The sequence below is a fragment of the Opisthorchis viverrini genome (assembly GCF_000715545.1).
Source record: "Opisthorchis viverrini unplaced genomic scaffold opera_v5_35, whole genome shotgun sequence".
Taxonomy (NCBI): domain Eukaryota; kingdom Metazoa; phylum Platyhelminthes; class Trematoda; order Opisthorchiida; family Opisthorchiidae; genus Opisthorchis; species Opisthorchis viverrini.
The window spans coordinates 820,841-844,518 of NW_008751691.1; the positions used below are offsets into that span (position 1 = coordinate 820,841).

Sequence of the window (23,678 nt, forward strand, 5' to 3'; positions counted from 1 at the left end):
GTGCTGCTTGCTGCTTCCATATGCACGAAAGATGGGAAGGGTATGTTTTTCATATTTATCTGATGGCTGCAGCTTTGCTTTCCCGACAGTTTGTGGAAATGACGAAAGCGAGAATTGAAGGACTTATAGCTACTTTTCCGAAGTTGCTGGGTGAAGGTGAGTTTCAGGTGCACGTTTCGGACAGACCTTTGGGCAGCTTGCGTTTCAAGAGTTATGGCCAATATAATGGTTTCTTGGAGGTCTGTTGTAGCCTAGGGAGGCGTCTTGCCGTCTGGCAGTGTTTGGCCAACCTCCTGAAAATAAGCATGGCATCCTTAGACGTTCTTGTTATCATCGCAGCCTGGCTGAAATCATTTCGGGGTTATCTTTTCACACACTGAAGTCACTCTTTAGGAGTGATCACTTGTCTCCAGCCGTAATAGATACAGTGGTAACATGCAGGTATATCTGGGCCGGGGGGACACCGCTATATAAAAGTTTCGCTGCGGTTTCACTGAGGTGCCGAAAGCAGGGAAGAATCCTTTGTCATCTTAATCGCTTCCCGTTCGTTGCAGGGTTGACTTCACTGTGGATAGGTGTTCTGCAGGGCCTGTTATAGATGGAACGAACGGAGTACTCACCAGTTGGGATTCCATAATTCGTTGTCAACATACCCGAGGATTTATAGGTCAAAGAGGGACTGCCGGGTATAATCTCTGTTCAGATCTAGCGCTCTTTCGGCGCCATTCGCAGCCACCCTAGATGGCTGCGGTTAGAGCGTGAATTTACTGACCGAAAGGCCCGTGGTTCGAACATGGCCTCTGCATCTCGACTTCTACCCAAGTTTGAGAAACCTGGCAGTATCGCAGCCCTCGTGCTTCCTCCGGGTGACATGATGGCTAGACACCGAAAGTGTGGTACAGCTGAACGATTATTTATCATTATTATTGTCACCCGAAGGGGGCATGGGGGCCGAGATGCCTTCAGGTTGCCCAAGCCTAAACAGGAGCAGTCGAGATGCAGCGGGGGGTTTGAACAACGCTTCCTCCGGCCAGTAAGTTCGAGCCATCCCGCTACCAGCCTCTGACGATGCTGTCTAGGGTGACTGATGATGAGGATGATGGTGGTTGTGATTTCTGTGGCGATGATGATATCATTTGGGATGACGACGGTTAATTGCCAGTTCCCTCACAAGAACAGGCAGGGGCGCATAACTTGACAGCAAAAGCTGATGAGTGTCCAGGTTCTCCCATTGCAAATCATGGGCATACCTCCATTGAGTTTTTCGCAACAGATTGTGACCTCTGAGAAACGTTGTAGAGTATCTGGAGTCAACGCGGCGCATAACAGTTTCATTAGGTCATCACTACATCATATTTCAAGCAGTCAACCTTGTAGGATCAAAAAACAGTCGAAATGGAGTAGAAATGAGTAAGTGGTGTAAGTTCCACGTCTCGAACTGATCTCTTGGTGGTATCTGAACACCACCGTTTATGGACATCATTGGTAACGAAGTGGAATAGAAACGGGATTACTGGACAGTCTCATCGAATCCATTTCTAAATCGCGTGAAGCCGTACATTCGAACTCGTCCAGATGTGTTTAAGCAGAGCGTGTTCAGGTTGCCAGCAATTTTCAGCGAGAGTCCGTTTTCCGCGATGCATTTCTGCGGGATAGTCCTGTTAATTGTATTCAAATCACTCTTGATATCAAGGAAAATAAGGAGAGTTGATCTTCGGTATGTTTGGCGAAGTTTCAGCAAGTGTCATGTCCTTCCGTATATCTGGTGTTTTGGTTCATTTGAGATTAAAAATTTGTCTGGACATGTTTGGTCTAGCTAGATCGACAGTCCATTGTGTACATGCGTTTAGTTGGGAGGTGACTAAGGACACGTGAACTATTTTGCTCGACCTCCAATGCGCCTAGATAGGATGACCATGAGTTCACCTCCCTCATTAATTGCTTGAATTATATTCAGCCTTTTTCAATTAACCTGCTGATTTCAGACAGATTCCCCCAACACTCAGAAGCAGATACAGTTTCCATCTTGGCATCGTTGTTCGATCACCACGCTCCATGGTCTTTCATTAGGGGAACTCCGAGTTGTAATGTGGTCAGCTCAATGGCCTGGTGGCGTTTCTAGCCGGTGAAACGAACTGCTGAGAACCGAGCTGTTCGAGATACCCATAGCATGGATAAACTGCGTTTAGTAGGTGACTAAGGACACGTGAACTATTTTGCTCGACCTCCAATGCGCCTAGATAGGATGACCATGAGTTCACCTCCCTCATTAATTGCTTGAATTATATTCAGCCTTTTTCAATTAACCTGCTGATTTCAGACAGATTCCCCCAACACTCAGAAGCAGATACAGTTTCCATCTTGGCATCGTTGTTCGATCACCACGCTCCATGGTCTTTCATTAGGGGAACTCCGAGTTGTAATGTGGTCAGCTCAATGGCCTGGTGGCGTTTCTAGCCGGTGAAACGAACTGCTGAGAACCGAGCTGTTCGAGATACCCATAGCATGGATAAACCCTTGTCGGATAGTAAATCCACGCGTATTAGTGCCCGCAGTTTGTAACGCTCCTCGGATGTTCAACTGGCGGTTTGATCTAATCAGGACAGTTAGCTGTGGAGACCGAAGCTAGTTGGGCCTGATAACTTCTCAGCACTTTTGGTTGCGCTGGCTACAGTAGATGAACTCCCTTAATTTTATTGCTTGGTGTGTTCACTGAAGCGAACATGAGTTTTTGTACTTACCAAGGCATGACCGGAGCCAACGTGGCTGTTCTGATTAGAACTGCACACTTGCAATCGGGAACTGATTGCAGTGGTCTATTTGTGTCCTCGGTTTCTCACTGGATGGAGAACTCCCAGTTACTTCTGTTGAAGGTGTGCCGGAAATTGGCGCCAGACGTGAATAACCCATTCTACACATATCGGTATCAGATACTGATTGTCACTATGAATACCGTCAAATTATTGGTAGACATACACATATCGGTATCAGATACTGGTTGTCACTATGAATACCGTCAAATTATTGGTCTCCTAGGATGTGCCCATGTTTGAGTCGATCGACCTGAGCGTTCCTGCATCAGGTTAGTATCACAACACTCATCTCTTGAGTTTTATGGATAAACTCGTCCAGTTGGAAGTAGAGTTCATCTCCCACGTATTCAGGGCGGACGTCATTTGGCGCCTAAGCAAAAACTCTGGTCCAAATGTCAGATCGAAGCCCTTAATTTGACTTTGAGTCCAACAGTCCATAGCGCGCAGTGTGTCGGAATCCAGTTAACCAAAATAGATTATGCAGCTAGCCAAGACGCTATCGTCTCAGGGCTCCTGAACGTTCCCAAACTCCAGGTTTAGTGAAGTACTACGGTCGGTTTCTGTAACACAACAGACCACCGTTAAGAATTTCCAAGGTCCTGATTGTTGGTTGGGCTGCAGAATTGTAATCACATTAAGGGTGGCTAGTTTGGATAACCTACAACGGTTCGGTATGGCGCTTTTTTCTTGTTCTGGATAACAGGAGTTTGGCCACCTGTAGCCGGAAACGGGGAAGACCACAAATAGAATTCTATCGTGGACAGTAAGCTAATTGGGAATTTGGTGCGGATATGTTTTGTCTGTAACCCGAGAGAACAAGAATTGTTTAGCATCGAAATGAAGTGCAATGTTTAGTTCGCATATTTGTGCGGACAGGCTGCCTCTCAGTCGCCCTGGTTTAAGAATGGGGTTTGCTTGGCGGGTCTCCGTCCTAGAGCCTTTGAGAAACCTGACTCAATGGACTGAGGCAAGGAGCTCACAATCATCTGGGAGCAGATCAGTGAGTCTCATCTTGCACGGCCTTAGGGTAGAGGCCAGCTATTGAGGATGTGTAACAGATTCGTCAACCCATACGCCTGCCACTTAGCCATATCTCTTCTGACCTGTCTACAGTGATGAACTAAGGCTGCTTTATGCCTCGTTCGTTGGTGGTTTACGGTTAGAATTTAGCTGTCTCCCATACACAGACAACCAATGGTCTGTTAACCGTGGTAAAGTGCTCGGTACCCGCTTCCGTCCCTCACTCTAATAAAAACAGCTACAAGGCGAGTAGCATTTTGAGATACACGAGGAGGTCAGCGCGTACTTCCGAACTGTACTGAGACGTTAGGCATTTTAGTATAGAGTCTCCCGTAGAGTCCCAGGATTGCTTGAAGTTTTGTTCAGAGAGAACATTCACCAAGGATAACTCATGGGAATCGTCGAGGAGAATCACTTTCTATGTATGGACTAGCGCAGTCGGAGGTCATATATGACCTTCAGATACTTTATATTACTCCGCTTTAGGTTTTGACATATTAGTATCCTCCACGCTTTCCTCAGGCTCATGTTTGTGAACTTATACCGTTTAAGGCATAAGAAACGAATTCCGCTGAGTCTGAAAGGTCGTGTGTACAAAGCAACCCTAAGAGCAATCTTCCTCTTACTGTGAAATGTGACCCTTCTGATCGTGAGACCTTAATCGAACTCAAGCGTTTGCTCATCCGTTCCTTCGTGGAACAGCATACCTTAGCTAACCACAAGTTGTTCGAAGTGAGGTGATGAGCAGCGAGCACCTGGTGATGAATAGGAATCACTGGGGCAGCAAGCGAAACCCATCGGGTTAAGGTGGTTTTGGACATGCACCACGCATGTCCAGCTGCCCGCTACCAAGGAAAGTATTGCTTTTATCTCCAAACTTATTGGAGAAATAGTCGAGAGGGGCAGATCACGATGTGGTGGCTCCTAATGAAGCTGCCTGCTATCAGACTCAGTCTGGTGAAGTTTTTACGTCTCCGTGGTTGATATAATTTTCCTTGCATAGGTAACACGTAACCGGTCATATTGTCGAGTATGTTGTCACTTGTGATATGGACTGTCCGGCTAAAATTTGCTTGTCACTGAACACGGCTCATATTGATTAAGGTTGGTTGACCTTGTGTCAATTCGACTGATGATGTCTTATTTCGACTTGATACGTTTTTCACGGGAGCACAAGGCTGTGCTTGTAATAACTTTCTACCTTCTCCATTTCTTTTTACTCCTTACTAGAACATTCTCGTGAGTGTATGGCAGTGAAGCACCATTTTTTAATACTGGTGAATCGCTGTCGATGATGCCGATTTCTTCAGACTCCATAGTATCTTCCTGCCAACAAGACTGAGTGGTTGATGATGATGATGATGATGGTGAATGATTTCCGGCTTAATTTTCGGGGAGATTCTCGCTGATATTCATCCACTAGATAAATTTATTCGCGCCCGGCTACGTTGTATGTTTATGATCCGTTATCACTCGTTGTAGCTCGATGTCGTGCGTAGTTTGTCACTGCGGATGAATTCTGAATTTCGGGTCACCGCTTCATACGCTGCGAAGAGGGTCGACAGTCCTTGAAATAGTTCACCCACTATTTAAACTGTTGTACGTAAAACGCTCGAAAAAAGAATGGAACCACAGTGTGGCCGAGGATTCTTTCCCCGGCTAAAGGTAGCCTTTGCACCGCGGTCCTCCTATATCGGGGCACCATCGACGGAGAATATCGTTGTGGCGAGGCACTACAGAAGGACAAACTTATTTTGGTGGCCCGGCTTGTGTAATCTAAACCACCCTCTAATCTATGCTAGGAAGTTCCAGAGTGACACGTGGAAAGTCTCCTACCACTCAGACTCAGTGGTAGCATATTGACGGGACAATCAAGGAGTTAGGAGAATTCGATCCACAAACTTTCTGATTGGAGTTTATGCTTTAATCTCTGGCCTAATCCCCACCTGAGTTAAATGAGGCCAAATATGGGTATACATTACTAGCCAACTGCTTTCGTCGGTTCTGTACTCGCCAGTGTTGCAGCCGATCAAACCAATAAGAACAGCAGCTAATTTGAGCCGTTATTTTCTAGTTTCTAGTTTATATACCAAAATACGCAGTACTTTGAGGCATTATCGAGCCTTCCCGTATTTTAACTCACTCATCTGGTTGTTCTTTTTATGCAGGAAAACAGCACACTTTTGTGGAAACCGAGTCCGTCCGTTACGTTTATCAACCACTGGAGCAACTATTTGTTCTTTTAATCACCACCAAGGCGAGCAATATTTTGGAAGACCTAGAGACCTTGCGTTTATTTGCTCGAGTGGTAAGTGATGCCGTCGAAAAAAAAACATTTCCCGTTCCGTACTACCTGCAAGTTTCCATGTAGTTGGATTTGGCTGTCACCTTTTCTATCCCATCGTATAGAATTCTGTCTTGCATCATCAATGACAGCAACATCAGTGTTGGCACTGATGCTTTACTGCCGGACAACCATAAGGTTCATCTAGTTATATTATATTATATATATATATACTATATATATATATTAGAAGTACTATAGTGAAAAGAAGAAAAAAAGAGTGGGTGAGGGAGGGGACCTAGTGCTGGCCTTTGTCAAGCATTATGAGGTGCCTACACCTCAAACCGCTCAATCAGACAATCTGGAAAGAAACTGACATTTCTTGCAACGTCCCCAGCCAAGCACAGGCGGAGTCACGGGGACCCCATCCTGGAAGGCGTACAGTAGCAACAACACCCAAACCCTCAGTGATCTCTCACGCCTTTCTGCCAACTCATGTGCTGTCCATTTCGCGGTTTGCGCCATTCTGAAGCATTCACGGAGAAGAACACTGGCCTCGGTAGACGGTGTCTCGGCATGCGTAGCAGATGACTGAGCCATCGTAGTCGGTGGTACTGGGTGTTTTCCCGAATTGAGGTACCTGCAGCACAACCAAATGCCCGTTTTCAATCACCTCGTTTCCAATATGCTGACGCCATCCAAAACTTGCCACGCTTCTGAGGCATCGGTGGTCGAAAACCTGAAGAAGCTTCACATCATCTGTCCGCAGAGGCCATGTCTCGCACCCATACAACAATACGGGCCTTACTATAGCCTGGTACACACAACTCTTAAGACCTAGTGATGTACCTTTTTTGACGCCACAAGTGACGCAAATTAGCTAACCTGATTCGAGCCTTTGAGATTCTTGCATTGACTTCATCAGACACATTTCCGTCAGAGCTAATGCAACTACCGAGGTAGGTGAAGTTTTCCACATTCTCTGGTGATTCTCCTTGAATTGTAACGGACATATTCGCAGATGGCACGTTTTGAAGCATGACTTTGCACTTTGAAGGTGAAAGGCGCATGTCAAAAGATGATATGATGGCGGTAAGTTTATTCAACAGGGATCGTGCTTCGCTATGGTCTTCAGAAATGAGGGCGATGTCATCTGCGTACTCCAGATCGACAAGGCTCTCACCAGTAACAATTCGAACACCGGGGTCTTGAAAACCGTCCAGTGCTCGCCTCATTATTTCATCGATAACGAAGTTGAACAAGAATGGAGAGAGTGGACATCCGTGTCGGACACCACTTTTTGTAGGGAAGCTTTTGGAGAGCTCACCATGCACTCTCACTCGCCCATAAGTACGTGAATATAGGGATCGGATTATGTTTACAAACTTCTGGCGCATACCCTGTTGAGCAAGTGCAGTTAACAGCACTGGTCGATCGACAGAATCAAACTAGCATTTGAAGTCAAGGAATACAAGGGTTGTGGGTCGTCTATGGCGTTGCTCTAGCAGCTGACGGTGTGCAGATATGGTCAACGCAGCCTCTACTGGGTCGAAATCCCGCCTGATTCTCACGGGCCGCCGTAAGACGACGAATAATCAGTGACGCCAGGAAGCTCGTCACCACAGACATCAAACTAACACATCTGTGGTCACTGCGTTCACTGCGAATACCCTTTTTTCACCCCAGTTGTCTGGGACTGTCTCCTTCTCCCAGACAGACGCACTGGCTGAGAAATCCATCGCCATCCTTGAAAAGAACAGGTGGGAGGTCGTCAGGACCAGCAGCACGATGACGCTTGAGTAGAGAAATACATTCAGACACTTCTGAGACTGAAGGCGGCTGCATATTTACGGTCCACCTTTCTGTTGAAGACCAGGATTCTGAATTGGAGGTAGCAGGAGTTCTGTCTTGGCGAGACCGTTTTTGGAAATCTTGCTGAGTCTTCGATAGTTTGCGATTGTAGACTGTCTTGATGCTCTGCTTGGAATTCAGGTCAGAGTTTCCGGCAGTCGATACTGGTGATTTGCACTAGACCAGTTTTTCCATTGGAAGTCACATGTGAGGCCTTTACACAACTGATCACTCGCGTAACACCAGGAGATTTGTTGCCTAAGGACTGAAACCACTGAGCCGTTGCCGTAAGGTTCATACCCTGAGCGGAATTGACTTTATCATTGCGTATTACGTTGTGACAAATGTTTGACTGCATAACCTGGCTCTACTCTTCACTCACCACGTCGTGAGCTCGAGATAGCTCGATAGTTGAGGTTCGAACTTACGGTTCGGATGATGTGTTTCAAACTCGTGGTATTTCGATTAGTCCTGTCTGGACTTTGGGCAACCTGGCAGTATATGAGCCTCCTTGCTTCCATTGGGTAGTACGGCAGCAGGCACGGAAAGGGTGCTACGATTGAGCTATAACTCTAAACAGTTCTGTCCACCTGGTGCTGCGAGAGTACACCGTGACTTAGGTTATTGCAGAAACATCATGGTCAGCTGTATGAGGATAGTGTCTTGTCCCTCTCTCGCGGTAATGGTACAATTTTTTCCAGGACGTTCTGATTTGAATCGTTTCACAATACTTCGGCTGCAGTGGTCCTAGTGACTACGGTTTTATATCAGCATAGACATTTGTTCTCCTTTCCTTACCCTGTCGGGCCTGCTGACTTAGTGATAATACTGATCACCCTTCAGTTGTAACACCATTTCGGCTCATAGCTGCCATGCCACCCGAAGGAAGCACGAGGGCTGAGATAGCTAAAGTCTAGAGGGGCAGTTGAGACACAAAATTTGGTCTCGAACCACGGACCTTCTGGTCAGTAAGTTCGCGACTTGAACTCGAGCTCGCGAGGATTTCTCTTATTTGATTCCAGCTATTCCCCCCCCCCCAGAAAGACCGTTTCCACAGTCGTCTTTGTATCCGTGCAGTTGGCACTCGACTGGTTCGATCGTGCCAACTTTGGTCGTACCCTTTCCACACTTGTTTTGACCTCCGTGCTTAAGTGGAATGGATCGCTTTGTCTAAAGCACAACTGAACTTTGGACCATGAGCATTGGTTAGCTGTCTCAGACATCCATAGGCTGGAATTTCAGGTTGCTAGGGCCTACTTCGATTCCACACATTCAGCATTTAGGCGGAAACACTTGCTGCTTTGCACACTTCTTTATGAGTACAACGTGGTAGTCTTTTTTCCTTAATTTTCAGATTCCAGAGTACGCTTGCGGTACATCCGAGGCAGATATTTTAAACAACGCATTCCAGTTGATCTTCGCTTTCGATGAGATTGTAGCCCTCGGTTATCGTGAGGATGTCAATCTGTCACAGATACGAACTCACACCGAGATGGACTCACACGAAGAACGTGTATTCCGCGCCGTGCAAGAGGTATGTTCGGTTCGATAAATACTCTCGCTTGCATGCAGTTTGGTGTTGACAGGAGACCTAACTGAATCCAGCTGAATCTGTCAGTTATGGTAGTCCACTTCAACTGAATGTGCCGCACCAAGATGCCTCATATTCCGGTTGATCCACTATTCGAAATATCCCGATACATTGATCTCAAGGTTGCTGAAAACTCTTCGACAACCCCACGATCGATTTTGCCCTCTGGAGTAGGCGCAGTTCCCGAGCCCCATAGGTTCTTGAACCCAAATTGAACAGATTTCGACAAACTCTCATTTGCACACTGATTTCGTTTTTTTGACAGGAGACTCAACTTAAGCTAGCCTAATCTCTCATTTATGATAGTCCGCTTGGGTTCAAGCAGAAGATAGTTTTGGGGGAATCTCTGGGACTGCGCTTACCACAAGAAGTTTGAAATCGGTCGTGAGCTGTCGAAGAGATTTCAGCAACCCTATTAGTAGTGTGTTGTCTTCAGACTATTTTGCTAGTTTCTCACGTGTGTCTGAGTAACATTCATTGTTTATATAACGTCGCAATAATGTGGCAAACCTTGCATCCGAGATTCTTAGCCACATGATACCACATGCTGCTTCATGTTTACCTATAGTGCGGTACTGTATTGCCCGTCCGCTAGTTCTTTTTATTTCTTTTTCCTCCAGTCGAAAGAACGAGAAGCCAAGGAGCTAATGAAACAGCGAGCTCGTGATTTGCAGTTGGCGCGTCAAGAAGCCGCCAAACGTGGCCAGGGTGGTGGTGGTGGTGGCCTAGGATCAATGCGGTCGCTCAAAGCTGCTGTAACCGGCTACGGGAGTGATGTTGGCAAGCCAGGTAAGCTGTGCATTTGATTTTTACCTTTACACGGTAATCTTAAGTCCCGCTAGTTCGACCAAGTCGGTGCGATGTTGCGGCTTCCCGACAACTCGAACACCAGTGAGCTCGCCAACGTTGAACGCCTTCGTGCACTCAACACGGAACAGTAAAAATTTCTTGAAAATCGGTATAGTTGCACTACCCATGTCAAGAACAGTACCTCAACCTTTTAGCTTTCATGGGGATAACTCGTGCACTAGGTTACTGCATTTTAACAGGTCCTACTCCCTCTGGGTGCTGGTCACCAAAGCGTTTGCTTGTGAACCCCATATTGGCTTGGTATGATGCCGTAACTGTACTACTGCCACCCACAAGCTGCCTGCTGAATTGCCGCCGTATGTTCAGTGTTTGACAGCAGAGAAGCTCGAAATAACGGAGTTTCTGAACAGAGCGTCCACCTCATCTCGATTGCTTTTGTTTGTACTTTGGCAAACTGCCTACGAATTGCATGGCAGATATGTCCACAAAATGACACTGATTGAATTAGTTGATCTTTTCCATATTTAGTTACAATGTTCAGCCAACCATAAAGACAACTGTGGATTTGTTGATCCACTGGAAATCCGTTCTAGCTTTTCGAAAAGCCTGGCCATGAGAATGTAGTGAATAGAATTTCTTCAGAAAAGATTACCTAAGTGGATCTTCGGGTTGTACTTTAGAGGGACCTAGACCAGTTTGGGATTCACACCCCGCCAAGCTAGAATATCTCGACAGTCGTTTGTCAGTAATATAAACTTTTATGTTTTTTGTCTATTTTGTTTGTTTGCACAAGTTTTTTGGGTTCAGCCACGCCGACCACCACTGACCCTATGATAGCCTTACACGAGGCCCACGGCCTTGCTCCTGGGTTGTCTTACCAACCTTCTGTTCAAATGACTAAGTATGTTCGTGATTTTATGGCGTGTCAGTCCATTCGACGCTTCTGTGCGGCTGTGAAACATGTCTCTTACTGACTAGCCAGTAATCGGCGTCAATCTATTTACGCTCTTGAAGTAAGCACAATTTTTAAACTCACTATCTATTTTGTCTTGGGCGTTGTACTTCCCCTGGTGGTACTGCCTTTCAGACGAGTAGTTATGTCGATAATTTTCTCGTATTTGGATGCTTTCAGACGAGCCTCGTGTGGTGGTGATGCGTGATCGATTTGGAAACGAGGAGCCGGAATTCGGATCCGGAACGACACCTTCCAATTTAGTTCCTTCCACAAAGCGCAGTGGAATGAAGCTTGGAGGCGGTCGAACGGGCACAGGTGCCGTCGATCAGTTTGTCGATCGTCTGAAAGCAGAAGGTGAGGCAGTGAGCGAGGACTTGGCCAAACTGTTGGACAGTGGGACCGTGGCTGAGCCCGGTGGTCGCGTCCGTCGAGTCACTGATGAGCCCACACCGGTGAAGAAAGAGGAGTGAGTCCTATTCTCCCCCACTGCTTCATGACCCGTTTTTATATCGTGTTTTAAACTGTTCACCCATTTTTCTCTTCTCAACAGTCTGCACATCCGTATTGAGGAAAAACTATCCGTTCAAGCCGGACGAGACGGCGGTCTTGAACACTTTGAACTTCAGGGGATCATGCACGCCTTAGCTGCTTCTTCGGCTGCCACAGAAGCTCGTGTGCGAGTAGACACCACGGAGGCACTGAATCCGCAAAACGAGAAACAACCCCCAGCTCAGCTGCAGACTCACCCCAACTTGGACAAGAAAGTGTTTATGGTGAGTCCATCTTATTCTCGTCTACGGTTTTCTCTTTTCGCAAGACCGCTTCATATAGCCCCTGAATGAATCCTTCTATTCTAGGTGCGGCATTCTTTCATCGTTGATGGTAATTTCGCTTTATCTACGCTTGTGCTTAGTACCTGCGTTCCGCTTATCTCGAAGCTCAGTGAATGTCCTGGCTATTCGAATCACCGGGTACCACACGTGTGCCTGTCTGCTGTTCAAATCAGTTACACAGTGTGGGCTTATTCACAACAATCCGTTATCCTAGCCTGTTTGAGTAGTCGAATGTAATATTTCTTCTCATTCACCCTATCGTACGGTTCGCCATTCACTGCTATCCGGGGACACTCACTTCTCCCCCCTTTTTTGTGTGTCACAGACTACGAACTGGTTACAAGTCAAGGCGGGTGGTAAACACTTCCCTGTCGGTCAGGAAGTTGGCGTTCTGCGTTGGCGGCTTCAAACCCAAGACGAGTCTGTGCTTCCCATCACCAGTGAGCGCCCAACAACGTTTTTTTCTTCATATTATCGTTCTGAGCATTGCTGTCGACCATGTCGCACATTGCAAGTTTAGTTCCTGGAGCTAGTGTTTTATCACTGTGACTCTGTTTACAGTCTTTCTGGTTCATTGTCGTCATTTTATGTGCGTAGACTGTAGTAACGGTATTTCTCTCAGCTTAGTTCTCGGTCTGAGCCTCCCAAGCTAGCGTTCACTTCAAAAACAACCACAAAGTTGCACAGGGTATGTTAACGCCCCAAACGAAGTCCGGAAAAGTTGTACAGCGCTTCGTATATATGGTATAGGCGGTTATAACTTTCTGGAATTTNGCGTTCTGGATGCGCCATTGGCAACTGGCATTTGGCCAATACTGGGTCATGATTGGCTGTTGGGTCCAGACTTTCGACCAATCGGATCTCGTCTTGGTGTCGGACCGGCAAGCGTCCCGAATTCTTGGCCAATCTTGCGTGGGGTGGACTTCTCGGCCGTAGCAGCACCTGAGTGCGAGTAGTAAGGAGGGATCCATGTAGAATTCCGCCCAACAGAGACCAACGGCGCTCGTCACAGCTTTTTATGTGTGGATGTTTGAAAAGATACTCTCGGAGGCAGCCGCGTAACGCTGTATCGTGAGAAGGATGGTCATTTAAACATTTTTAGCTGTCCTAGAAATCAAGAATAGTTTTGACCAACTTTTTACTGATCAGGATGGTTATGTTGTCTTTACCCAAATTAGAAAAAAATTGAGTGTGGAGAGAGCCACTAGGCTCCACGATCGCTTGGCTCGAAAGTCCATCTGGTCTAGTCATTTCGCCTGGGTGAGATGGCTCAGTGGTTAGAGCGTAAATTTACTGACCGCAAAGTGCGAACCTGACCTTTGCCTCTCGACTTCCCCTGTCTAAGCTTGGGCAACCTGGCAGTACGAGCCCTCGTGCTTCCCTCTGGTGGCATGGGAGTTAGGCACCGAAAGGGTGCTACAGCTGAACGATTTTACTCATCTCGCTTGATTTATCTGACTCCGTTTGTCTTTGAATTTCGTCGAAGAAAACTAATCAAGCTACCCTCATCTTGTTCTTCTGGTCGGTTCATCGATTCCAGCGTTGTAATTGAAATAGCATGCAAGCAACCATTTAGATCCGTTTTGTATAGAGTCGCTCCAGCAGTCGGGGCTGTTACGCTGTTCGACACTGAACACGCTGTAGACTGTCGTTTTTTTCAGGGTTACTGCGGCGTTCGGTTACATAAGGCCTCAAGTTCTTCAAGATACAAACTGCCGGTTGCACAAAGCATAGACAATAGTTTGAGTTTTCTGGAATATACTGGGGACACGATGGGAAACTTATCATTTCTGGTAAGAGGAGTGCGGTCCCGATCGTGAGTAGCTCCCTTCTATCATCAGAGAACGTCCAGAGTATGAATGATAGTTTCACCATTCTCAGCATTTTCCACGCTGCGATTTTTATTTCAGTTAACTGCTGGCCCAACGAAATCAAAGGCGGGTTCGAGGTAAATATTGAATACGAATTGCAAAATACGGAGTTGGAGCTGCAAGATGTGGTCATTACAATCCCGCTTCCGTAAGTTTTGTTTTTCTACTGCCTGAAGGGGCTTCCGTCTGTGAACTGAATCGATGCGGAATTTGCACTCATATCGCTGTCGTTTGAACAATACTTTTTCTGTCCTGGTGCGATTATTCTGTCGAGTCCAAGCCAAGCACGAGATCGCTCAGTGGTTAAAGTGTGAATTTACTGACCTGAAGGTCCGTGGTTCGAACCCGTTCTCTGCCTCTCGAATTCTGTCCACGCTTCGACAACCTGGCAGTGTCCCAGCCCTCGTGCGACCTTTAGGTGGCATGGCAGCTATGTACCGAGAGGGTGCTACAACTGAACGGTGGTGTTAACCAGCTGTCATCGTTCACACCCGTTTTCATTGCTTTTGAGGTGGACAAAAAAGACACGTCGCATTGTTACTCGTATGTTACCGGTTTTGAGTGATGGTCAAGTAGAATATCATGATTGGCCGACTGGACCGCTTGGTTGCCAACGCCAGTAAGCAACTGCTACCTATTGATCATTTTTGAGGAGGGGTCCACACTTATGATATAGCTAATCTAGCCTAACATGAAAGTTAGGAGGTGGCTTATCAAACTGCATTAATGAAAATCCATACTGAGATGGAATTAGCATAAAGGGAGGGGTAAATACTGCTGTATTTCAGTCTTAAAGCCTCCAGTTCGTATTCGTAATTTGTTATTCCACACGCGCATGATAACCAATTTCAGATCCGGTTCGAAGCCTCCAGCGGTTGGCAATTGTGATGGCGACTACGAAGTAAACCCCCGAAAAACCCATATGGATTGGCATTTGCCCCTGATCGATGCGAGCAGTCCGTCTGGTTCCATTGAGTTCACTTTGAGCACCGAGCGTGGCACCAAACCCGATCAGTTCTTCCCGCTCAAGGTGACCTTGACGTCCGACAAATCATTCTGTGGAATTCGAGTGAGTTGCTCCTTCTCATTGTTCATTTTTTGTGGTAGTGGTATAGTACTATCGTACTTGGGTTACCATATACAATTCCTGTCTCTTTCGAGCGATATTAAACAAAATAATCGACTGGGTTGAGCATTATTTTATTCTCCATTCATGGCGGTCATCCGAAAGCTATCAGACATTTCTCTGGCTGCCTGGATGAGTTTGTTCTGTATCGCACTCACACTTTCAGGCCTGGTATTCCAACCCTTACTTACAAGTACTCATTCATTAGAATGCATCTAGACATATTGTCTCAGCATTCTATCATCATATTTTTTTATGTTAATCAACCATTTTCCACCAAATTCGCCCCCTCCTCTCATTTTTGGTCTACACTAGCTCATGTTTCATCAATTCTGTACCTTTAGTTTGCCCCCTTCTTTTCGAGCGGCACCCAGCTTCTTTTCTCCTCTCAGTCGTTTATGCCCTAAGCCAACGGTTTGGTGACGGCACTGAGCAAGTCTAGTGGCACCAATGAAGCTTGAGGCACAACATGTCGCATCAGACAAAGCGCTGTTTGTGTTATCTGTCTACTTTTCTGTGGCACTCCACTCCAGATTTTTGGAAATCTCGCATATATATTGTCGCACCCTTAATTCATATTGTGCCTGACTTTATTCATGTAGAGATTTTGTGGAGTAATTCCTCCGGCGGATTAACCGTTCAAACAAACCACAAACCTCTCAGAAGGACATACCGGTGTAACGGTGTGTACTACTGATGAAAGATACGAGTAGTTTCTAGTCAGGTGTCAAAACATCATCCCTCATCTGATGGAAGGTGATGGTTGGTACGGAAATTACGGGAACAGTTTGCAGTGTTTGTTCGTCGTTGCTTAGTAGTTAAAAAACATCCAGGGAAGTTCAAGAGGACGCTTAAGAATGTCCACTTTTAAAGTGTACTTTGCAAAGGAGATTTTTGATTTTCGTGTTCTTTTGCCTGTAACCGCTTAGCTCTTGTTCGTCAATAAGAAAGAACCCGCAGCGGATGGCGTTTATTTTTTTACTGATGTGGTTGTTGGATTAGTTCTGTGCGCTAACTTCCTAAATGGGGTGTATGAACCTGTTCAGCCCTTTATCACCGTCAATGCTCCGCGACTTCGTGCACTACCGAAGGTTACTACACTCCTTGGCGTCCCTCGTATTTACCTGATGCGTTAGTACCAGAGGTTCGAACCCATTTCCGCGGCTTCTTGATCGTGCTTAGCACTTTCTGCGTCGGATACACTAAACTAATACTTCTGACTGTTTGATTCTATTTCTTTACTCACACGGTGCAGTTCTACATCCCAATAAACTCTTATTTTAGGTGGTGGAGACCATGGATCCCCGAAACAAACCGGTGCCGTTCTCAACTGAAACTCGGTTCTATGCGGAAAAATATGAAATCGTCTAGACCTATGGACTGTTGGCAACGGCCTCGTGCTTTCTTTTTTTGCCAGAAACTTCGAGGAGGTTTTGTGGTAAATTGTTCTCTCCACTTGATCGGCACGCGGTCTCTCCTCGGCGTGCATTCTTGCTCCTAAACAGTGATACCTGTCTTTTTTCGGATGTTTTCTCCCGTTGCCTATCTTACTCCAACTTTTTCAACAAAGTTGTAACTTGTTTTGTGACCAGGCGTGGTTTTCTTTTCATTGCCAGTCTTTGGGGGTCATGATTAACTCCGAGGCAGCATATCACAACTCCATGCCTACCCTGGTACACGTTTCAAGGTACTGTCCGAGATTTTAGATAAATCTTTTCTCAGGTCAACATCAGTACTTTTACACGTGCGCCTTATTATGGATTAGTCCATAGTTAGCATATTCTATTTCCTGTCAAAGGGAACTTTCCTACCGCGAAACGACCAGTAGGATATCGTACGATTCTGAAGAACCACATCAGGCTAGAAGAATTACCACTTATGTTGCAACACACCGCTGATTCAGGGTGTGAGTACAGCTCATTTAGCAGCACCAAAACTCCAGTGTTCGGTTTTAGGGTTCGTTATCACATCCCGTTCCCACTATTACTCAGTATCTGGGACTACACCCAAACAGATAAGTTAATTCAACTGCGACCTAATGTACTTGACGGGGCCGAGATGACCCAAGTGGTTAGAGCGCGCATTTACTGACCGAAAGGTCCGTGGTTCGAACCCGACCTCTTCCTCTCGACTTCCCCTGTCTGAGCTTGGGCAACCTGGCATCATCCCAGCCCTCTTGCAACCTTCGGGTGGCATGGCAGTTTGGCACCCAAAGGGTGTTGCAGCTGAACGATTAATGTAATGGACACCGGACTCATTACGGTGGAATTAGACCAACGTTGCTAGATGCATCTTACAGAAAGACGGTCGCTCCCCAGTATGCAATGCTTTTTATTGCAGTTCGGGATGATCGCATTATTTGGCCCTAGTAGAGTGGGAATTCGCCAAATTTGATGGGAAATTGTCCGAACAAATCAGAACGGTTATTTGTCGACTGATTCGTAAATCTGTGAAAAGGAACCCACTGAATGAACGCTTGGGTGCTGTCGGTGCTACTCGCTTTCCAGGATTGGGACCGCGTGATCCATCCTCACTGTGCCTGGTCGGGGACACTACAAGATATGGCTGCCAACCGATGTCAGTGGCGTCCTTGTTGTTAGTTTCTATCCAGATTGCCAGAGTGAACGTCTGGAGGTGTAGGCACCGCACCTCGGATGTGGTGAGCTAGCACGAAGTCCCTCCACCGTCCACTTTTACTCTTTTCTTTACAATAAGGCTTTCAAATAAGTCATGGTTGTACGGCAGTGAAGCATCAGTGTTGAACACTGATGTCATGCTGTCGATGCTGAGGATGATGAAGACTTCTATTGCCAGTTTGTTACAGGTTCATCCACTATAGTATGTGCAACAATGGTGCGCTCATTCTGATGAATAGAAGGCACAGGGGTTCATGGAACTTCCACTGTGGCATTTGACTGCATCGGACATTATTCCTTTGCTTAAAATCGGATTTTTCCGTCGCTCGGTTACCGTAAAGTGTAGGCTCAAATTCGTGCTCCTCTATCAGGAATTCGGTTGGCTGGATGTATTGGTGGAGGTCCAAATTCGCTTCGCTAAGAAGAAAGTGTATTCTTCGCTCGCTACCTGTGATACGTTCGCTCAAAAGGGCGATCACTAAGCTACACAATGGCCGTATCACGGTTTAGTTGAGACGATACTCGAGATACTGCAGTACATTGTCTTGATGGAACACGGTGCTCCTAAGGTTGCTGGAAACCCTTCGAGAGTCCTTTTTTGGGGCTCCTCAGGTAAGCGCAGAACCCGAGTTTCCGTCAACCCCATTTCCCGCTTGAACCTTGTAGGTAGTCGAGACAGTATACTGCGATATATATCGTCCCAGCTTTCAGTTGAAGAATACTTTCTGTAAAAGAAAGATTCACTTGGGTCTCCCGTCAAAAGTGAATTAGTTCGCAAATGGCAGTATATCTCGAGTCACGTCCAATTTGAGTTCAACCAAAACAAGGTTGATGAGAAGTCGTGGAATGTACCTACGTGGTGAGCCCAGTTGGAAAGTTTTCAACAAGCTCATGAGTCGCATGCTTCGTCAAGAATAGCAGACAATTACTTAATTCTTATACGGCGCCAGCTTTCAGAGAAGCGTCTCGATATATTTCGAATCGTGGTTGGGTATTACCAACGAACAGCTGAAATATATCGGGCCCGCTGTGCTTTTTCGAACTGTTCGTGGAAGTGACGGTATAGTTTCTCTGACAGTCCCACGGTTTCAAATTCCAAGCAAACTCAGGTTATTCAGCGCTGTAAGGATAGAACGAGACCCTGGCTACAACATGGATCGTACAGTTCATGGACCCTGGTCTACAAAAGTGGAATTTATTTTTTGTAAAAAATGTTATCAGCACATTCCGTCGCGCTTTTAGAAAGTCCAAAGGGATTTAGGTATCTGATAAGTGGCCATGTGATTAATATGAGTAAATGAGACCTTCGTTTGGAAGAATGTTACGAAGTGACGGACCGTATAAAGAATGGCTAGTTTTAAACCCATCTGAATTCGAAAATATGTTTGCCAATAAGCCTGAAGGATGGCGAACACACCTAAGACTTGAATCTCCTGACGGCAATTGGCTGAAGTTGTTAAGAATATCCACAGATCAGTGATTTGTAACACAGGGACATTTCAGTCGTTTCGTGGGTGTTTCTGCTCCCCAACTAAATGTTTAGGTTTGTGGTGACAGTCCAGTCATTCAAAGTTTGTTTTCATCTCAAAGGTCTGGATTTACACACACACAAACACGCCCGTGGTACCGTGCTTCGTAGACTATTGGAAGGCGCACACCACTGCTCCCGCACCCAGTCATGTGAAGCTGACCAGTTCAAAAGTAACGATTCCGTAAGACCTAAAGTGAACAAAATGTATAACATTACCAGACCCTTTGGCAGGATCGGTGGACATCGAAATCCCAGAATGGGAATCCCTGAATAGCGCTTGATCAAGTGACCGTACTCTTGAAGGAAACTACTTATAAGGTTACTACCGAAAACTCTCCGAAAGCCCATGAATGGTTTTGCTCTCCTTGATGCTCATCACGCAGAGGAAGAATCAGATCAGATTGAGCTAAAGCTCCCGTTCCAAGCAAATTGGTGTGCAAATGAGTGCATCTCGTGAGAATCATACAAGCTTTCTATTATTACGACAAAAAAGTATTGTCCTAAAACCGGCTAGCTTCTTCTCAAAAGGTCCACTGACTGCTTCCAGGAAAACGCTCAGGTGAAAAAGTGATTTGGCTCGAAGACAAAATCCGCGTAGTCTTCGGTGAAAAGGGTAACGCTAATTATTTGATCATGAAAGTAACAGAGAAACGCCGGACTGGCACTTAATCTATTCACTCCGTCTATTTATCCCCTTGCAGAGTAAACTCTGAGCATTTTCGCACATCCTATTGTAAATCCGATTTCGGGAGAACTTTTATTGTCCACTGATATCTGAGACTGGGTCTGTTACACACATCGACTTCTGGTAAACCGTATTCAGATTCATGGTAAGCCGTGTTCAGATCCATGTAGTGGAACGGGAACCCATCGTCTAGTTTTCCTGTTGAAATTTTATTCTTCGCTATATTCATTCTACTGCCAAATTGATAGTAGCGAGAATTTGAAAATATTATCATCTGGCCGCGCAGGCTTGTTGACTCCTGGTCCTCGTGACTAAAATAAGGTCCAAATGGTTGCTTTCTCTGCCCTCCAACTAAGGACCCTAACTGTCCACTCAGCTCTTATTTGTAAGTTTTTTCAAAGTAATTCCTTCAATTTTGAAGTCACTGACTCTCTGTCACATAACCCGGCCTTTCGGTAAGGTGTAGGGAGGAAGGCACTTCCCCGCGGAGTTGTTTCTTAGCCAACACCAACTGAACAGTTACAAACTATTGGACTAGAAAATAAACGTCTCATATACAATTTGTTCTTAAAAACTAAACCTCCTCACGTGCCTTATGGATCTTTCGTGGATATTCATTGGCTATCAAGAAATTGTAAACGAACGCTGCAAAGGAGTTCCACCACTCCCGTAATAAACCTCACCTTCCCTTTGACGCGGGGCCGAGTTACGAGAAAACTATGTACTACTCGCATATCCCATCAGTAGCATCGACCGCTATGAGGCACGCCTCAACATGCTGTGGATCTTTGACGATTGTCCTCATCGATCATGCAATCAGTAAACACTCGAGTACCTTCCATATCCTTACCCAGAAAATTTTGTCGATTTTATTTCTACCAACGTTTCGGTTATACAGCAATCTTTATACCAACTTTTATGGTAAAAATTCACCTATCTGGCGCACACAACACTTGTTGACTTGGTTGGACTTAACATGTCGTGGTTTCGGCCAGATCTGCGTAGTTCCGCCATGCTGATAAAAAACGTATTCGAAACAACAGCACTGTCAACAACTCAGCATTTAAACAAGGATCCAGTCAACCTGCCTTAACCAATCCTTTTAAATCACGACTCATTGGAAGCCAATTCGACATTCCTGGTTGTCTTGGCAAGCTGACAAATCACACGTTTCTACTCTTCCTCTATCTTTTCTACTCTTAAGTAGCTTTGAAAAATCCATGACATGTGGTATCATCAAGCACGCCTGCTGTCTACGGAAGCACTTCGGTATCAACTGATTCATCTGCAACGCAGTTTCAACTGGATTGTCATTTTGCCTAGCTTCTTGTCGCGATTTCTGAACCACATGTGACTTAAACTTTTTGTCTGTCCGAATCAGTTGACAGTACAAAAATGCCAATCAAGGTATCATGTTTTCTATGAACGGGCTCATTTGTCGGAGATTCTGCCACAACTCTAACCTTAGTGATAAGGTCCTTCGCAGTACATCCACTGTCTGAGCGCCTCCATACAGAGCATCCTAGTACCGAGTACTTGAAAAGCAACACAAGTTCACTGGAAACTCTCAGGAAGGTCAACTTCCTGAAAGCAACCACTGAATGCCCGGAATCTACGGAGACTCTCAGCTGCGCTAGATGTTGACCAGACAGACAACGCCCCCTCAATATGCAGCACGTTACAGCCTTGTGTCGAACCCAGACAGCGCGAGTCAGCGTTGATCAAGGTCAGACAACGCCCCCGCAATATGCAGCACGTCACAGCCTCGTACCAAAGCCAGCAGCATTGGACCAAGTTCAGTGTCCCTCCAATAAATAGCTTGAGACCGTCGTACTTTCGCACTCGCTTGTTAGGAATATAGCTGTTGTGTTCCCTTCCCTTCTGTGCTTTTTGGCCTTAGGCGCTGGAGCGGGGTCAGCAGTCAGATATGAAAGATTTAGCGAATCAGCAAATATAACATAAACTGAGCTTGACTGGAAGGTACAACCATTCCTTGAACTAAATTAAGCCTATCATACTATGTGTGACCAATGCACCATTGAGGTTTCTTCTCGACGACACGCTGAAGGATGGTACCTTCGTCGAGAACGGATACTCCATCCGCCTTGTACCAAGAACACCTCAGATCAGTATGGGGACAAGAACAAACCAGTCTACCTCTCTTTGTAGACGTTCCGAACAGACAATAAGACAAGCTACTCTGTAGCAAATTTACAGGTAACCTGGTAGAAGCATATTTTGAAGGTACCAATAAGTGATAAGCTATTGCAACAATCATGTGTACTTATCCGGCTGTCCATTCATGGCATCAAACATTGGTCGTACAACAAAACTTTTGTCTGACAAAGTGCGGAAGCACTACTCAATCTGGTCAGTCCGTGGAACTAAAATTCCCGTCCTTATTTCAATCGCCAAGCATTCGGCTGACTCAAACCGTACTATCGTTTCATACGGAACTCTTCTGGGTATCCCACCCGGTTCCAGTAAGTCCCTCACTGCTCTTGCCGAGACAGTGTGCATCCGGGTGTGCACACCCAAACTCTATGCAGAAAAGCAATTCTTACGCACATTCACACTCGAATGGGCGACGCCAAATCTAAACCGGAGCAATCTCCGAAAAAACGGGATGGATAACACTGATCTTCTGGGTTTCAAGTTTCGCGTAGTCACTATTACGCAGCCCCACATCGAATATTACTCAACTTATAGAAGATCATCTCTAGTTATCACACACCTGTGTATATTGTTGTAAATGGTCTGGGAACCACACACACCAAATAGTGCTTGTTTGTCACCCCGCTGTTCCGCTGATGTACCCCTAATCACAGTATCCCAGCGGTTCCCAACTGGGGAAGGAACTGTGGTATTTCCATGTAAGAATTGAAGAGCACGAAAACCGTAATGAAAATACTAGTAAACTATTGTCATTACTGATACTAATGGTAATGATGTCTCTATTCATGTAATTGAAAATTACAGAAGCTTTCATTAAAGAGTGACTGAGGTTGGTCCTTGTCTAGAACTCGTTTGGATAGGACAAACCCTGGGACGTCAGTCGTCAACTTCCCACGACCTTCATCCGAGAGCCGTCTAGACTTTTCCTTATCAGCTGAGAGCAATGACCTCGAAATGGTCAAACCCGATCACCAATCAACCACCTATGAGTTCTCACACGATTCTGGATTTCCGCCACACACTTAAGATAGTCATGCTCAGAATTTAGTAAAACATGTTCGTCATGCGTCCAAGCTGCACAGTCTGTTTTTTTCCCACTAAGATATGTACATAAAGGATACTACTCACAAGGTTGCTGAAAATTGCTCGACAGCCCACGACCGGTTTCGGCCTTCTTGGGACTCATCAGGTGAGCGCAGTCCCCGAGTTTCCGTCAGCCTCATGTTCTACTTGAACCCAAATGGGACTGTTTTTGAGAAATACACTAATTTGCGAATCAATTTGTTTTTCACGAAAGACCCAACTGAAACAGTGCAATTTGGATTCAGGTAGAACACGAGGTTGACGGAAACTCGGGGACTGCGCCTACCTGATGAGCCCCAACAAGAACGAAACCGGTCCTGGGCTGTCGAGGAGTTTTCAGCAACCTTCTGAGTAGTTTCCCTCATGAAAATATACTGCAATGTCACGAGAGACTCAGTTGAGTCTCTAATGAAA

General features: G+C 45.8%; 3 protein-coding genes across 3 annotated transcripts in view; 2 read left to right on the forward strand and 1 right to left on the reverse strand.

Moving 5' to 3' along the window:
• Positions 1-16,809, forward strand: T265_02728 (hypothetical protein; the record flags this gene model as incomplete). The annotated part of the gene is made up of 10 exons (XM_009167043.1): positions 1-156; positions 6,002-6,141; positions 9,323-9,502; positions 10,180-10,348; positions 11,502-11,790; positions 11,875-12,097; positions 12,483-12,597; positions 14,068-14,176; positions 14,881-15,097; positions 16,439-16,809. The coding sequence occupies 10 exons, from the start codon at positions 21-23 to the stop codon at positions 16,523-16,525; spliced, it is 1,665 nt and encodes a 554-aa protein (XP_009165307.1).
• The window catches only part of T265_02729 (hypothetical protein), a gene marked incomplete at both ends in the record, with an annotated part of 14,349 nt that continues 3,648 nt past the window's right edge, over positions 12,978-23,678 (reverse strand). The window contains one exon of the mRNA XM_009167044.1: positions 12,978-13,099. Coding sequence (XP_009165308.1) covers positions 12,978-13,099 — 122 coding nt within the window. The remainder of the gene's footprint in view (positions 13,100-23,678) is intronic.
• Positions 23,554-23,678, forward strand: part of T265_13073 (hypothetical protein) — a gene marked incomplete at both ends in the record, with an annotated part of 27,960 nt that continues 27,835 nt past the window's right edge. Inside the window, one exon of the mRNA XM_009167088.1 lies at positions 23,554-23,615. Within this exon, the coding sequence (XP_009165352.1) occupies positions 23,554-23,615 (62 nt within the window). The remainder of the gene's footprint in view (positions 23,616-23,678) is intronic.